Here is a 16,927-nt window from a genome sequence, read left to right as displayed (position 1 = left end):
TCTGTGCCGCTCTCAGTTTAACAACAAATGTCTGTGTCGCTTCGGGCCGATAAATGAACTAACTGAACAATACTGGTGCTCACTTAGGACTCGAACTGCAATTAAAGTAATTACAACACAAAAAAAAAATAAATCAATGTTAACAATGCAGTCGACAATCAAACCAATAGTCTAATAAATTACACTAATTAGTCTCAGTGATTAATTACGTTAATTCACTGTCAAGTAGACAGTCAACGACAAAGCACTCTACGTTAATCACAATCTTGTCTGAGAGATGACAACAAAGAAATGATCGAGATATTAAGGAAGCAGTACGACTGTTTTCAGCGAGCCATTAAACGCACTAAACATTGATAACACAAATTAATTTTTCATGGATATGATACCAACATCAAATCATATATCAGACGTCACCGTATCCTCAGTATTAGGATAGGGGGCATACAGCATAAACAGTATGCCTATGCACTCTGCACCAGGCCCGGATTCTTGGAACTCCATAGTCATCAAGAACTGTAAAAAAAAGAAACGCTATCGCAGGCCCTTCACATTCTGTGGAGACAAAGCCTAGATACTGGCGTTATCCCTGACATACTAAAAACAGCAGAGATAGCACCACTCCATAAAGGAGGAAATAAGGCAGAGGCAAAAAATTACAGACCGATAGCACTAACATCACACATCATAAAAATCTTTGAGAGAGTGCTAAGAAGTAAGATCACAAAATACATGGAATCACAGCATCTCCATAACCCTGGACAACATGGTTTCAGAACAGGGCGCTCTTGCCTGTCACACGGGAGTGTGACACGGTGTGACACGGAAGTGTGACCCTGTGTGTGGATGATACAGGGTGTGGACGTGACGGGGTTGTGGTGGCTGGACAAGGGTGGGGGGGGGGGGGGGGGGGGAGGGTAAAGCAGGGGGGGGGGGGGAGGATATATTTTGACATACACTGTTGACATTATCTCCTCCGGATTTAGAAGTGATGTCAACCTGTGTTTGTTTAATAGCTCCAACTCTCTCACCAGGGAGGGAGGGAGGGGGAGGGTGGGAGGGAGGGGGAGGGAGGGAGGGAGGGTGGGAGGGGGAGGGAGGGGGAGGGAGGGAGGGGGAGGGAGGGGAGGGAGGAGGGAGGGTGGGAGGGAGGGAGGAAGGGAGGGAGGGAGGAGAAGAGGGAGAGAGAGGGAGAGAGAGGGAGAGTGAGGGAGGGAGGGAGGGGAAAGAGGGGGTTCAGAAGGGAGAGTGTGTTTGGTTGAACATGTAAACAGTTTGAGTAATGTACTTAAATGTCATCCCTTTGTTTACACCCCATCCCTCCACCCCCCCCCCCCCCACCCATAACAACCCCCTCCCTCCACAACCCCCACCCTCTACAACCTCCTCCCTCCACACCCCTACCCATCACAACCCCCTCCCGTAACACTTATGGAGGGAGCCTGTGGCTGAGTGGACAGCGCTTGGGACTTATAATCCTACATTCCGGGTTCTATCCCCAGCGATGGGGGAAAACAAATGGTCAGTGCTTCTTTCACCCTGATGCACTGTTCGCCTAGCAATAAATAGGAGTGGGAATTAGACAGCTGCTACGGGCCGCTTCCTGGGGTTGTGTGTGAGAGAAAAACAAAATGATTGACAGTTGAGAGGAGGGTCGAAAGAGCAAAGGTCAACCCCCGCAAGCATAACTAGGTGAATACCCCCCCCCCCCCCGCCCCTCCACAACCGCCAATATACCAAACCACTACCAAAACAACACACCCTGGACCTGGGAGGAGAGGGGGGGGGGAGAACTACCAAAGCCCACCAGAAGTGACACGCAATATGGCAAGTCATTCATATTTACAAACATACAAGGTCTAAAACCAAATTCAAGAAATAAAGTTAAGTTCATAAATGGCCTTCTAATAGAATTAAACTCAATATTTGGTGCATTTACAGAAACGCACACAAAAGACCACATGGATAGTGAAATCTGGATCCCAAATTATAATCTATATAGATGTGACAGTAATTAGATCAAGGGGAGGAGTAGGTCTGTATATTAAAGAGGAGCTGGCATGCCCAGAACTCCTGAACTCGAGCAATGAGGTGGTAGAGGTACTTGGAATCAAGGTAGGAAATATAAATTTAATTATTATTTTAATATACAAACCTCCAGATACAACAGTTGAGGAATTCACTGAACAGATCCACAGAATAGAGAATATCCTTGATAACCTAGCAAACCCAGTACCAGATATTATCTTCCTTGGAGACTTCAATCTACCCAGTTTAAAATGGAGAATAGTAAACAATAACATTATAGCAGGAAATTAACCTGGAAATAACCAACCACAGGTCAGAGAACTACTGAGATTCTGTGACAAATTCTGCTCAGTCAGCAGATTACAGAACCAACTAGGAACGAAACCACGCTGGACCTGATATTCACGAACAATGAGGAGCTAATCAGAGGCATTACACTCTCAGACACTACGTACTCGGACCACAAGTTCATTGAAGTGCAAACTAACATTAATAACGGTAGTAGGCCCACGAGAGACAACAAGCGAGTAGGGCTATTCAATAAATTCAATTTTAATAATAAAAGGACAGACTGGGAGAAAATAAACAGGGAACTTACAAACATTCAATGGGAAAATGTTCTAAGTAATAAAAATCCTACACAAGGAATAGAAGAACTGACTTCTGAAGCATATGAAGTCTGTCTGAAACATGTTCCTTTGAGGAAAGCCAGAAAGAGGTCACTATAGACAGACACTATAAAGAAGAAACAAATATACTATAGAGCAGACACTATAAAAGAAGAAACAAATTCACGGAAATGCTGAAGCAGACACGATTTTCCATACAAAGAAGGAATAATTTAAACAGGGAGATTGAAGAAATCGAACAGAGACTGAAGCATTCGTATCAGCCTGAAGAAAGCCAACTAGATCAGAAAACAATTCAAGAAATAAAGGAAAACCCAAAATATTTCTTGACACATGCGAAATCAAAAGCAAAAAAAACACTGCCAGTATTGGACCTCTTCGTACAAGTTTTTCTTTTTTTCGACCACAAACGTGGCCTAAGTGAAGGTTCATACACAGAGGATGACAAAGAAATTAGTGAAATCCTTAAAAAGCAGTATGAGGACATGTTTAGCACTCTGATACACAACATGAAAGTGGAAGATCCGGATAACTTCTTTATGCGTGATATCCAAACCCCTGTAAATATAACTGATATCAACACGAGCGTGGCAGATTTTCAAAGAGAAATTGACAACATGCCCATGCACTCAGCCCCGGGGCCAGACTCATGGAATTCAATTTTTATAAAGAAATTAAAAGTGCCAGTAACACAGGTACTCAGTATAGTGTGGAGGAAGAGCTTGGACACGGGGGAGATACCAGATGCGCTTAAAGCAGCAGACATAGCCCCTCTACACAAGGGAGGGAGCAAAGCATTGGCAAAGAATTATAGACCAGTTGCACTAACATCCCACATAATAAAAGTATTTGAGACAGTGATCAGGAGTCAGGTCACTAGTTTCATGGAGACCAATGACCTCCACAACCAGAGAGATACCAAATAATATACACATGGAAAATACTGGAAGGCCAGGTCCCAAATCTACACAGTAAAATAACAACGTACTGGAGTGAACGATATGGAAGATATCCGTGGTTGTTCAACGTCCTCCCAGCGAAAATCCGGCAATATTTCTGATGTTGCGGCACATCAGGACTTGATACCCCCCTGGGGGTATCTGTACCCCCTGGGGGTCTCTGTACCCCCTGGGGGTCTCTGTACCCCCTGGGGGTCTCTGTACCCCCTGGGGGTCTCTGTACCCCCTGGGGGTCTCTGTACCCCCTGGGGGTCTCTGTACCCCCGGGGGTGTCTGTACCCCCTGGGGGTCTCTGTACCCCCTGGGGGTCTCTGTACCCCCTGGGGGTCTCTGTACCCCCTGGGGGTCTCTGTACCCCCTGGGGGTCTCTGTACCCCCTGGGGGTTTCTGTACCCCCTGGGGGTCTCTGTACCCCCTGGGGGTCTCTGTACCCCCTGGGAGTATATGGCATTCCATTCATAAACAGTTTAAGGAAAAAGTGTTAGATTAATTATGACCGTTGCCAGTACGTAGTGGGGAAGGGGGGGGGAGCCGTTGACCAATCAGCGATCAGGTCACTTAACACGACGTATTTGTCTGGTGATGTTTGTACTCACCTATTTGTGCTTGCGGGGGTTGAGCTTTGGCTCTTTGGTCCCGCCTCTTTGGTCCTGCTCTTTGTGTATCAGTCAAGATGTTCAAACCTTTATGACTTTCTGTCCACAAGTTTTCCATATTGGAGTAAAAACAAGCTTATGACTTTATTTTAAATTAATCCGGTACCTAGTAGGCTTATTGGAGAGCCTATGAAGGGGAGTACAGTGTGTGTCAAGAACTAGCTGCCCTAGACTATATGAAGGGGAGTACAGTGTGTGTCAAGAACTAGCTGCCCTAGACTATATGAAGGAGAGTACAGTGTGTGTCAAGAACTAGCTGCCCTAGACTATATGAAGGAGAGTACAGTGTGTGTCAAGAACTAGCTGCCCTAGACTATATGAAGGGGAGTACAGTGTGTGTCAAGAACTAGCTGCCCTAGACTATATGAAGGGGAGTACAGTGTGTGTCAAGAACTAGCTGCCCTAGACTATATGAAGGGGAGTACAGTGTGTGTCAAGAACTAGCTGCCCTAGAATATATGAAGGGGGAGTACAGTGTGTGTCAAGAACTAGCTGCCCTAGACTATATGAAGGGGGGTACAGAGTGTGTCAAGAACTAGCTGCCCTAGACTATATGAAGGGGAGTACAGTGTGTGTCAAGAACTAGCTGCCCTAGACTATATGAAGGGGAATACAGTGTGTGTCAAGAACTAGCTGCCCTAGACTATATGAAGGGGAGTACAGTGTGTGTCAAGAACTAGCTGCCCTAGATTATATGAAGGAGTACAGGGTGTGTCAAGAACTAGCTGCCCTAGACTATATGAAGGGGAGTACAGTATGTGTCAAGAACTAGCTGTCCTAGACTATATGAAGGGCAGTACAGAGTGTGTCAAGAACTAGCTGCCCTAGACTATATGAAGGGAAGTACAGTGTGTGTCAAGAACTAGCTGTCCTAGACTATATGAAGGGAAGTACAGTGTGTGTCAAGAACTAGCTGCCCTAGACTATATGAAGGAGAGTACAGTGTGTGTCAAGAACTAGCTGCCCTAGACTATATGAAGGAGAGTACAGTGTGTGTCAAGAACTAGCTGCCCTAGACTATATGAAGGGGAGTACAGTGTGTGTCAAGAACTAGCTGCCCTAGACTATATGAAGGAGAGTACAGTGTGTGTCAAGAACTAGCTGCCCTAGACTATATGAAGGGAAGTACAGTGTGTGTCAAGAACTAGCTGCCCTAGATTATATGAAGGAGAGTACAGTGTGTGTCAAGAACTAGCTGCCCTAGACTATATGAAGGGGAGTACAGTGTGTGTCAAGAACTAGCTGCCCTAGACTATATGAAGGAGAGTACAGTGTGTGTCAAGAACTAGCTGCCCTAGACTATATGAAGGAGAGTACAGTGTGTGTCAAGAACTAGCTGCCCTAGACTATATGAAGGAGAGTACAGTGTGTGTCAAGAACTAGCTGCCCTAGACTATATGAAGGAGAGTACAGTGTGTGTCAAGAACTAGCTGCCCTAGACTATATGAAGGGAAGTACAGTGTGTGTCAAGAACTAGCTGCCCTAGATTATATGAAGGAGAGTACAGTGTGTGTCAAGAACTAGCTGCCCTAGACTATATGAAGGGGAGTACAGTGTGTGTCAAGAACTAGCTGTCCTAGACTATATGAAGGAGAGTACAGTGTGTGTCAAGAACTAGCTGTCCTAGACTATATGAAGGAGAGTACAGTGTGTGTCAAGAACTAGCTGTCCTAGACTATATGAAGGAGAGTACAGTGTGTGTCAAGAACTAGCTGTCCTAGACTATATGAAGGAGAGTACAGTGTGTATCAAGAACTAGCTGTCCTAGACTATATGAAGGGGAGTACAGTGTGTGTCAAGAACTAGCTGTCCTAGACTATATGAAGGAGAGTACAGTGTGTGTCAAGAACTAGCTGTCCTAGACTATATGAAGGAGAGTACAGTGTGTGTCAAGAACTATCTTCGTGAGGCTAAAAATCTCCGTCACACAGAATGGTCAGTCATACAGGGCCATAACACTGGCAAATTTTGGGTGCAATATGAGGATATCTTCAAGAATACGAGAGTGAATAAAGTAATTGCAAAGCTCCAGGTACCTCATGCCAACTGGTCTGAAAGGTCTAATAACTGGGCATTCAGTGATGTAGTGCGGGAGATCATGCCGTAGTTCCTGCTCACAGAGTTTGCAACTGGAGTGCTCAGGATTGGGAGACCCGTCACCTGCAGCCACCTGCCACAGGTAACGGTAACCCAACCTGATCCTTGCAACCACTGTGTCGCACAGTCTAGTGGACGTTTTGTGCTGTCCATAGATGTAGGTTTCAGATCTGAACAAATCATAGCTTTTTATACTAGTACTTTCAGGTCGTTGGGAGTCAGTAAGTTCTTTCCTATCAGATCTGAATGTTTGGACCAATACAGTTTTGACAGCAGAGATGGGGATACCTAGATCTAATTCAGGATGGAGAGATCCGTCATGGGTAAACTCTCCGGACTTGAGGTGCCAGGTTTCACTACTCATGGCCTGGACACTGACGGGCACTGGATCACAGTAGATTACAGCTCAACTCGTAGCAACTTAAATCTTTTCAACTCTGGCCGGAAAGAACAGGTGAACCAGGTGTAGAGCATCGTAAATTAAACTTACAGTTTAGATTAATGTCAAAACATTTGGCTTATATTTGAGTGATGACCTTATAACATATAATTTGTTATTGTAAATTCATTGTGAATCTAGAATGGGGGTTAAGGGTTTGGGAAGTTGCTATATCAGACACAGTGAAACAATTGCAATTTAAAAATAATTTTCGCTTCACAGCATCTTGTGAAGCAGGCGCGAGCACTCAGTGTAATATAGAGAAAGAGCCTGGATACAGGGGAGATACCAGCAGCACTTAAATCTGCAAATATAACTCCTCTGCACAAGGGGGGGGGGGAGTAAAGCTTTGGCTAAAAATTATAGGCCAGTTGCACTAACATCACACATAATAAAAGTTTTTGAAAGAATGATTAGGAACCAAATTTAAAGTTTTCTAGAAAATAATAAGCTACACAACCCAGGACAACATGGATTTAGAGCGGGAAGATCCTGTCTGTCACATTTACTCAACCACTATGACAAAAATCACAGAAACTTCAAAAGAAAAGCAAAATGCAGATGTTGTATACACAGACTTTGTACAGGCATTGGACAAATGTGACCATGGAGTGATAGCACACAAAATGAGATCAATAGGAATAACGGGTAAAGTTGGGCGTTGGATTTTCAACTTTCTGTCAAACAGAATGCAGAGAGTGACGGTCACTCAAGTAAGATCAAGCCCAAGTGCAGCGAAAAGTTCTGTACCCCAGGGCACAGTCCTTGCACCGCTGCTATTTCCCATTCTTTTCTCTTATATACAAAAATACTAGTCACAGCTTCGATTCATCTAATGTAGATGATACAAAAATCAGCATGAAAATTTCCTCTGTAGAAGACAGTGAAAAACTGCAGGCAGATATAAATAAGTCTTCAATTGGCCAACTGAAAATAACATGATGTTTACCCGTGATAAGTTCCAGGTACTGAGGTATGGTGGAAACGAGGAAGTTAAACCAAACACAGGGTACAGGACACAGGGTACAGGACACAATGCGACCTACTCATAGAAGGAAAACAACATGTAAAAGATCTGGTAATTATGATGTCTGACGACCTGACATTTGAAGACATTTGAACATAACCGAGCAAATATAGCGGCGGTCAGGACCATGATAGGATGGATTATGAGAACGTTCACATCCAGACTCCCCACAGCAATGATAATACTATTGAAATCACTGGTGCTGTCCCGTCTTCAGTATTCGGTACTCACTTTCCCCTTCAGAGCGGGAGAGATCTGTGAATTAGAGGGAATACAGAGAACATATACGGCACGCATAGACACGATAAAACATCTAAATTATTGGGACCGTCTCAAAGCTCTCAAAATGTACTCTCGGGAAAGGAGACGAGAGAGGTATCAAATAATATATCAACCCATCCTCCTGTTTAGACAGTACCTATTGTGACTATCGTCAATAGTCAGCATTCGTACGTACTTAGCTTTTAGATAGTAGTATACTGACTAGTAAGGAATTGTTTTAAAATAAATGAAGCTAAAAAACAAATTTAAATATTCCTAGGCCTAATATAGCACACACACATGTACTATATTAGGCCTTAGATATCGTGTATTAGGCCTAGGAAGGTTAAGTTAGTTCAAATTAGTTTGTCAAAGCAACACAAGTAAAAAATAGTTTTCCAGTTTCTCCAAGTCAATAGTTCAAATTTCTACTTTCTAATTTCGCTATACGTGGGTATATATACTATGGGTCTCATCGTTACTGTCAGTACCACCACAACACGAGGATGAGCTGGATTTATACATGGAAGATACTGGAGGACCAGGCCCCAAGGTACCACAGTAGAATAACAACATACTGGAGCGAAAGGTACGGAAGGAAATGCAGAATAGAACCAGTGAGGAGTAGAGTTGCCATAGGCACAATCAGTGAACACTGTCTGAACATCAGAGGTCCACAGCTGTTCAACACCCTCCCAGCAAGCATTAGAAATATTGCCGGAACAAAGGTGGATGTATTCAAGAGGCACTTAGATCAGTTCCTGCAAGGAGTGCCGGACCAACCGGGCTTTAGTGGGTATGTGGGCCTGCGGGCCGCTCCCAGCAACAGCCTGTTGGACCAAGTTATCCCAAGTCAAGCCTGGCCTCTGGCCGGGCTCGGGGAGTAGAAGAATTCCCAGAACCCTCTCCGGGTATGTTCCAGGTATACAAAATTGGACCTATCAATGCGACGACAGGATAAGTCTATTTCAGGGCTACACGCTCAAGAGTAGGTCTCACCTAGGTTGAATATAGGATTCTGAAGGATCCTTTGTGCAAGTTTGAGAAGGGTACCCGTTTGTTGGGTGGGTATAGAATGTAGTGTGTCAGGTGTGTGTGTCAGGTGTGTGTGTCAGGTGTGGGTGTCAGGTGTGTGTGTCAGGTGTGGGTGTCAGGTGTGTGTCAAGTCTGGGTATCAGGTGTGGGTGACAGGTCTGGGTGTCAAGTGTGGGTGTCAGGTGTGTGTGTCACGTGTGTGGGTGTCAGGTGTGGGTGTCGGGTATGACGCCAGGTTTCCTGTGGACTGATCAATACCACTCCCACCACAGGTTACCTTGAGGTGTTTTCGGGGCTTAGCGACCCCGCGGCCCGGTCGTCGACCATGCCTACTCGTTGCTGGACTGGTCAACCAGGCTGTTGGACGCGGCTGCTCGCAGCCTAACATATGAATCACAGCCTGGTTGATCAGGTATCCTTTGGAGGTGCTTATCAAGTTCTTTCTTGAACACTGTGTAGGATTATTCAATGGGGGGGCAGGGTATTACCATAGAAGGGCAGGATGAGACCATGGGAGGGCAGGATAAGACCGTGGGAGGACAGGTTAAGACCGTGGGAGGACAGGATAAGACCGTGGGAGGGCAGGATAAGACCGTGGGAGGGCAGGATAGGACCGTGGGAGGGCAGGATAGGACCGTGGGAGGACAGGATAAGACCGTGGGAGGACAGGTTAAGACCGTGGGAGGACAGGTTAAGACCGTGGGACGACAGGTTAAGACCGTGGGAGGACAGGATAAGACCGTGGGAGGACAGGATAAGACCGTGGGAGGGCAGGATAAGACCGTGGGAGGACAGGTTAAGACCGTGGGAGGACAGGATAAGACCATAGGAGGGCAGGATAAGACCGTGGGAGGGCAGGTTAAGACCGTGGGAGGACAGGATAAGACCGTGGGAGGACAGGATAAGACCGTGGGAGGGCAGGATAAGATCGTGGGAGGACAGGTTAAGACCGTGGGAGGACAGGATAAGACCATGGGAGGGCAGGATAAGACCGTGGGAGGACAGGTTAAGACCGTGGGAGGGCAGGATAAGACCATGGCAGGACAGGATAAGACCGTGGGAGGACAGGTTAAGACCGTGGGAGGACAGGATAAGACCGTGGGAGGGCAGGATAAGACCGTGGGAGGACAGGATAAGACCGTGGGAGGGCAGGATAAGACCGTGGGAGGGCAGGATAAGACCGTGGGAGGGCAGGATAGGACCGTGGGAGGACAGGATAAGACCGTGAGAGGGCAGGATAAGACCGTGGGAGGACAGGATAAGACCGTGGGAGGGCAGGATAAGACCGTGGGAGGGCAGGATAGGACCGTGGGAGGGCAGGATAAGACCATTGCAGGACAGGATAAGACCGTGGGAGGGCAGGATAAGACCGTGGGAGGGCAGGATAGGACCGTGGGAGGGCAGGATAGGACCGTGGAAGGGCAGGATAAGACCGTGGCAGGACAGGATAAGACCGTGGCAGGGCAGGATAAGACCGTGGGAGGACAGGATAAGACCGTGGCAGGGCAGGATAAGACCGTGGGAGGGCAGGATAAGACCGTGGGAGGGCAGGATAGGACCGTGGGAGGGCAGGATAAGACCATGGCAGGACAGGATAAGATCGTGGCAGGGCAGGATAAGACCATGGGAGGGCAGGATAAGACCGTGGGATGGCAGGATAAGACCGTGGGAGGGCAGGATAGGACCGTGGGAAGGCAGGATAAGACCGTGGGAGGGCAGGATAAGATCGTGGGAGGGCAGGATAAGACCATGGGAGGGCAGGATAAGACCATGGGAGGGCAGGATAAGACCATGGGAGGGCAGGATAAGACCATGGGAGGGCAGGATAAGACCATGGGAGGGCAGGATAAGACCATGGGAGGGCAGGATAAGACCATGGGAAGGCAGGATAAGACCGTGGGAGGGCAGGATAAGACCATGGGAAGGCAGGATAAGACCATGGGAGGGCAGGATAAGATCGTGGGAGGGCAGGATAAGACCATGGGAGGGCAGGATAAGACCGTGGGAGGGCAGGATAAGACCGTGGGAGGGCAGGATAAGACCATGGGAGGGCAGGATAAGACATAGGAGGGCAGGATAAGACCATGGGAGGGCAGGATAAGACCATGGGAGGGCAGGATAAGACCGTGGGAGGGCAGGATAAGACCATGGGAGGGCAGGATAAGACCATGGGAGGGCAGGATAAGACCATGGGAGGGCAGGATAAGTCCGTGGGAGGGCAGGATAAGACCGTGAGAGGGCAGGATAAGACCATGGGAGGGCAGGATAAGACCGTGGGAGGGCAGGATAAGACCATGGGAGGGCAGGATAAGACCATGGGAGGGCAGGATAAGACCATGGGAGGGCAGGATAAGACCGTGGGAGGGCAGGATAAGACCATGGGAGGGCAGGATAAGACCGTGGGAGGGCAGGATAAGACCATGGGAGGGCAGGATACGACCATGGGAAGGCAGGATAAGACCGTGGGAGGGCAGGATAAGACCGTGAGAGGGCAGGATAAGACCATGGGAGGGCAGGATAAGACCGTGGGAGGGCAGGATAAGACCATGGGAGGGCAGGATAAGACCATGGGAGGGCAGGATAAGACCATGGGAGGGCAGGATAAGACCGTGGGAGGGCAGGATAAGACCATGGGAGGGCAGGATAAGACCGTGGGAAGACAGTGGGACCAAGGACGGGGAGCACCTGGAGGTCCATGCAAGGTTATGTGTACTTTTTAAAGGGGAGATGCGAAGCCGGCAACCCACCTGCCCCTTCACTGGTGGTGGGTCAGGCCCCCCACCTGCCCCTTCACTGGTGGTGGGTCAGGCCCCCCACATGCCCCTTCACTGGTGGTGGGTCAGGCCCCCCACCTGCCCCTTCACTGGTGGTGGGTCAGGCCCCCCACCTGCCCCTTCACTGGTGGTGGGTCAGGCCCCCCACCTGCCCCTTCACTGGTGGTGGGTCAGGCCCCCCACCTGCCCCTTCACTGGTGGTGGGTCAGGCCCCCCACCTGCCCCTTCACTGGTGGTGGGTCAGGCCCCCCACCTGCCCCTTCACTGGTGGTGGGTCAGGCCCCCCACCTGCCCCTTCACTGGTGGTGGGTCAGGGCCCCCCACCTGCCCCTTCACTGGTGGTGGGTCAGGCCCCCCACCTGCCCCTTCACTGGTGGTGGGTCAGGCCCCCCACCTGCCCCTTCACTGGTGGTGGGTCAGGCCCCCCACCTCCCCCTTCATTGGTGGTGGGTGAAGTGGTAGGTCGTAATAGGTAGTGTGATGATAGTTACCTGCGATAGTTACTATTACCACAAAATCACTGAGGCATTAGAAGAAAAACAGAATACACAGACTTCTGTGTATTCGACAGATTTGTGTCGCAGTCGAATGCCTTTGCATTCGACAGATTTGTCGAATGCAACGACAAATGTGACCATGGAATGATAGTGCACAAAATGAGGTCAATGGGAATAACTTGTAAAGTAGGACGCTGGATACTCAATTTCCTGTCGAACAGAACACAAAGAGTAACAGTCAATCAAATATAATCGCAGCGCAGTTAAAAGCTCTGTACCTCAAGGTACAGTCCTTGCACCGCTGCTGTTCCTTATTCTCGTATCAGATATAGACAAAAATACAAGTCACAGCTTCGTGTCATCCTTTGCAGATGAAACAAAAATCAGTATGAAAATTACCTCTACTGAAGACATTGAAAAACTTCAAGCTGATATTAATAAAGTTTTCGATTGGGCAGCAGAAAATAACATGATGTTTAACAGTGATAAATTCCAGGTACTCATGTATGGCAAAAATGAGGACCTTGAACATAATACAGGGTACAAAACACAATCAAATCTGCCCATAGTAGGAAAGCAACATGTAAAGGATTTGGGAATAATGATGTCTGACGACCTAACGTTTAGGGAGCATAACCAAGCAAATATTGCGGCAGCCAGAAAAATGATAGGATGGATTACGAGAACTTTCAAATCCAGGGATCCCATCACAATGGTTGTACTCTTCAAGTCACTTGTGTTGTCCTGTCTTGAGTACTGCTCAGTACTCACTTCCCCCTTCAGAGCAGGAGAGATTGCTGAAATAGAGGGAGTACAGAGAACATATACGGCACGCATAGACGCGATAAAGCACCTAAATTATTGGGATCGTCTCAAAGCTCTCCAAATGTACTCACTAGAAAGAAGACGAGAGATACCAAATAATATACACATGGAAAATACTGGAGGGTCAGGCCCCAAATCTACACAGTAAAATAACAACGTACTGGAGTGAACGATATGGAAGAAAAAGCAGAATAGAACCAGTGAAGAGCAGAGGTGCCATAGGCACAATCAGAGAACACTGTATAAACATCAGAGGTCCGCGGTTGTTCAACGTCCTCCCAGCGAGCATAAGAAATATTGCCGGAACAACCGTGGACATCTTCAAGAGGAAACTAAATAGTTACCTCCAAGGAGTGCCGAACCAACCGGGCTGTGGTGGGTATGTGGGCCTGCGGGCCGCTCCAAGCAACAGCCTGGTGGACCAAACTCTCACAAGTCTAGCCTGGCCTCGGGCCGGGCTTGGGGAGTAGAACAACTCCCAGAACCCCATCAACCAGGTGTCAAGCAGGTAGCGCGGGAGGTCGTAAGAGGTAGGAAGATGATAGTTACCAGCGCGGGAGGTCGTAAGAGGTAGGAAGACGATAGTTACCAGCGCGGGAGGTCGTAAGAGGTCCTCGGCAAGAGGATGTCAAGCCCAGACGGCAGCAGCGTCGCTTCACTAACAAGAAGGTTGGAGGGACGCCCTCAGGGCCCCGCTCCCTCGCTGAGGACCCGGAGTCGTGAGCAAGGACCTGGCGCTAGGTGGGCGGAGTATGACGCAGGCAGGGAGGTGGAGTATGAGGCACGAAGGGAGGAGGAGTATGAGGCACGGAGGGAGGAGGAGTATGAGGCACGGAGGGAGGAGGAGTATGAGGCACGGAGGGAGGTGGAGTATGAGGCAGGGAGGGAGGAGGAGTATGAGGCACGGAGGGATGAGTTTGAGGCAGGCAGGGAGGAGGAGTATGAGGCACGGAAGGAGGAGGAGTATGAGGCAGGGAGGGAGGAGGAGTATGAGGCAGGGAAGGAGGTGGAATATGAGGCAGGGAGGGAGGAGGAGTATGAGGCAGGGAGGGAGGAGGAGTATGAGGGAGGGAGGGAGGAGGAGTATGAGGCAGGGAGGGAGGAAGAGTATGAGGCACGGAGGGAGGAGGAGTATGAGGCAGGGAGGGAGGAAGAGTATGAGGCAGAGAGGGAGGTGGAGTATGAGGCAGGGAGGGAGGAGGTGTATGAGGCAGGGAGGGAGGTGGAGTATGAGGCAGGGAGGGAGGTGGAGTATGAGGCAGGGTGGGAGGTGGAGTATGAGGCAGGGAGGGAGGTGGAGTATGAGGCAGGCAGGGAGGAAGGAGTATGAGGCACGGAGGGATGAGGAGTATGAGGCAGGGAAAAGAATAGAGGGGGTGGGGAAAAAGAGTGGCTGATGGAACATGGAGAGTGAGAGTGGGAGGGAGGATATATTAGTCAGGGGGAACTCAGGGGTAGGTGTGGGCATTGGGGCAGAAGGAGGGAAGAGGGAAATGGAGGAAGAAGTGGAGGGGCCCCCATCCCCCCACGGGGGTCCATGTGCCCCCCTCGCAAGGGTAGGGGGTCATATGGAAGGAGGGGGTTGAGGAGGGGTTAGGGCTGAGTGGGATTTGGGGGTTGAGGGGATGAGGGGATCCTGGAATGTGGGATGAAACAGATGGATTCGAAAGCAATGGGGTCAAAGGAGTCGCGGGAGATATTGGGGAGATAAGCAGGGGCAGGGAGGGCAGATTTGGGGAGGGTGTGACCTGGGAGGCAGGTGTGGGCTCGTTAGCACGGGGTGGGTTAGCACTGGGGTGGGTTAGCACGGGGTGGGTTAGCACTGGGGTGTGTAACTACACTCAAATATGACGAGGAGTGTCGAGGACGGCTCGCCCTGTGGGCTATTTGCTCATCTTTGGTCATGTATCTGTCAATATACACATTGTAATAGTTTTCGCTCTTCGTTAGTGAACTGTACCAGAACAGGTCGTTTCTTGTTACAGTTGTAAGCCCCAATTTGGCAGTGAATTCCCACCTCATTAAGTGCCGTTTCGGCTCTGATATCTCTCAAGATCACCTGCCACTCAAAATCTTCAATCTCCATCCTTTCCTGCCGCGATGATGCCTTGGCTTCAAGTAATCCATGGATTATGATTGACCTCCTTCTCGGTGAAGGGTCATGCTGGTCGCCCCCCCCCCTGGCTGACCCCCACCCCTCCCACACTCACTACTCCATCCCCCACCACTCCCCCTTCTCTTGCCATGCATCCCTTATTCCTCCACTTATGTATGTGGTGGTTATGTCTCCCTGAGCTCTAATGTCTTCCAGTGTACACCTGCAGCTGTGGTGGTGGTGCACACCTGCAGCTGTGGTGGTGGTGTACACCTGCAGCTGTGGTGGTGGTGTACACCTGCAGCTGTGGTGGTGGTGTACACCTGCAGCTGTGGTGGTGGTGTACACCTGCAGCTGTGGTGGTGGTGTACACCTGCAGCTGTGGTGGTGGTGTACACCTGCAGCTGTGGTGGTGGTGTACACCTGCAGCTGTGGTGGTGGTGTACACCTGCAGCTGTGGTGGGGGTGTACACCTGCAGCTGTGGTGGTGGTGCACACCTGCAGCTGTGGTGGTGGTGTACACCTGCAGCTGTGGTGGTGGTGTACACCTGCAGCTGTGGTGGTGGTGTACACCTGCAGCTGTGGTGGGGGTGTACACCTGCAGCTGTGGTGGTGGTGTACACCTGCAGCTGTGGTGGTGGTGTACACCTGCAGCTGTGGTGGGGGTGTACACCTGCAGCTGTGGTGGTGGTGTACACCTGCAGCTGTGGTGGTGGGGGTGTACACCTGCAGCTGTGGTGGTGGTGTACACCTGCAGCTGTGGTGGTGGTGTACACCTGCAGCTGTGGTGGTGGGGGTGTACACCTGCAGCTGTGGTGGTGGGGGTGTACACCTGCAGCTGTGGTGGTGGGGGTGTACACCTGCAGCTGTGGTGGTGGGGGTGTACACCTGCAGCTGTGGTGGTGGGGTGTACACCTGCAGCTGTGATGGTGGTGTACACCTGCAGCTGTGGTGGTGGTGTACACCTGCAGCTGTGGTGGGGGTGTACACCTGCAGCTGTGGTGGTGGGGGTGTACACCTGCAGCTGTGGTGGTGGGGGTGTACACCTGCAGCTGTGGTGGTGGGGGTGTACACCTGCAGCTGTGGTGGTGGGGGTGTACACCTGCAGCTGTGGTGGTGGGGGTGTACACCTGCAGCTGTGGTGGTGGGGGTGTACACCTGCAGCTGTGGTGGTGGGGGTGTACACCTGCAGCTGTGGTGGTGGTGTACACCTGCAGCTGTGGTGGTGGTGTACACCTGCAGCTGTGGTGGTGGGGGTGTACACCTGCAGCTGTGGTGGTGGTGTACACCTGCAGCTGTGGTGGTGGTGTACACCTGCAGCTGTGGTGGGGGTGTACACCTGCAGCTGTGGTGGTGTACACCTGCAGCTGTGGTGGTGGTGTACACCTGCAGCTGTGGTGGGGGTGTACACCTGCAGCTGTGGTGGGTGGTGTACACCTGCAGCTGTGGTGGTGGGGGTGTACACCTGCAGCTGTGGTGGTGGGTGTACACCTGCAGCTGTGGTGGTGGGTGTACACCTGCAGCTGTGGTGGTGGGGGTGTACACCTGCAGCTGTGGTGGTGGGGGTGTACACCTGCAGCTGTGGTGGTGGGGGTGTACACCTGC

The 16,927-nt window shown here is 50.0% G+C and overlaps 3 protein-coding genes across 3 annotated transcripts in view; all 3 read left to right on the top strand.

The window, feature by feature from the left end:
* Positions 1–16,927, top strand: part of LOC123765891 (phosphatase and actin regulator 2) — a 568,756-nt gene that overhangs the window by 84,533 nt on the left and 467,296 nt on the right. The window lies entirely within an intron of this gene.
* Positions 9,642–11,198, top strand: LOC123765971 (golgin subfamily A member 6-like protein 2). The gene has a single exon (XM_045754835.2). It carries the CDS (start codon positions 9,642–9,644, stop codon positions 11,196–11,198), a length of 1,557 nt encoding a protein of 518 aa, XP_045610791.2.
* Positions 11,216–11,851, top strand: LOC138371868 (golgin subfamily A member 6-like protein 7). Its single transcript, XM_069336905.1, has one exon. The coding sequence runs from the start codon at positions 11,216–11,218 to the stop codon at positions 11,849–11,851; it is 636 nt and encodes a 211-aa protein (XP_069193006.1).

This window comes from Procambarus clarkii, chromosome 37, assembly GCF_040958095.1.
Source record: "Procambarus clarkii isolate CNS0578487 chromosome 37, FALCON_Pclarkii_2.0, whole genome shotgun sequence".
Lineage (NCBI taxonomy): Eukaryota > Metazoa > Arthropoda > Malacostraca > Decapoda > Cambaridae > Procambarus > Procambarus clarkii.
This window is presented reverse-complemented; position numbering and strand designations above follow the sequence as displayed.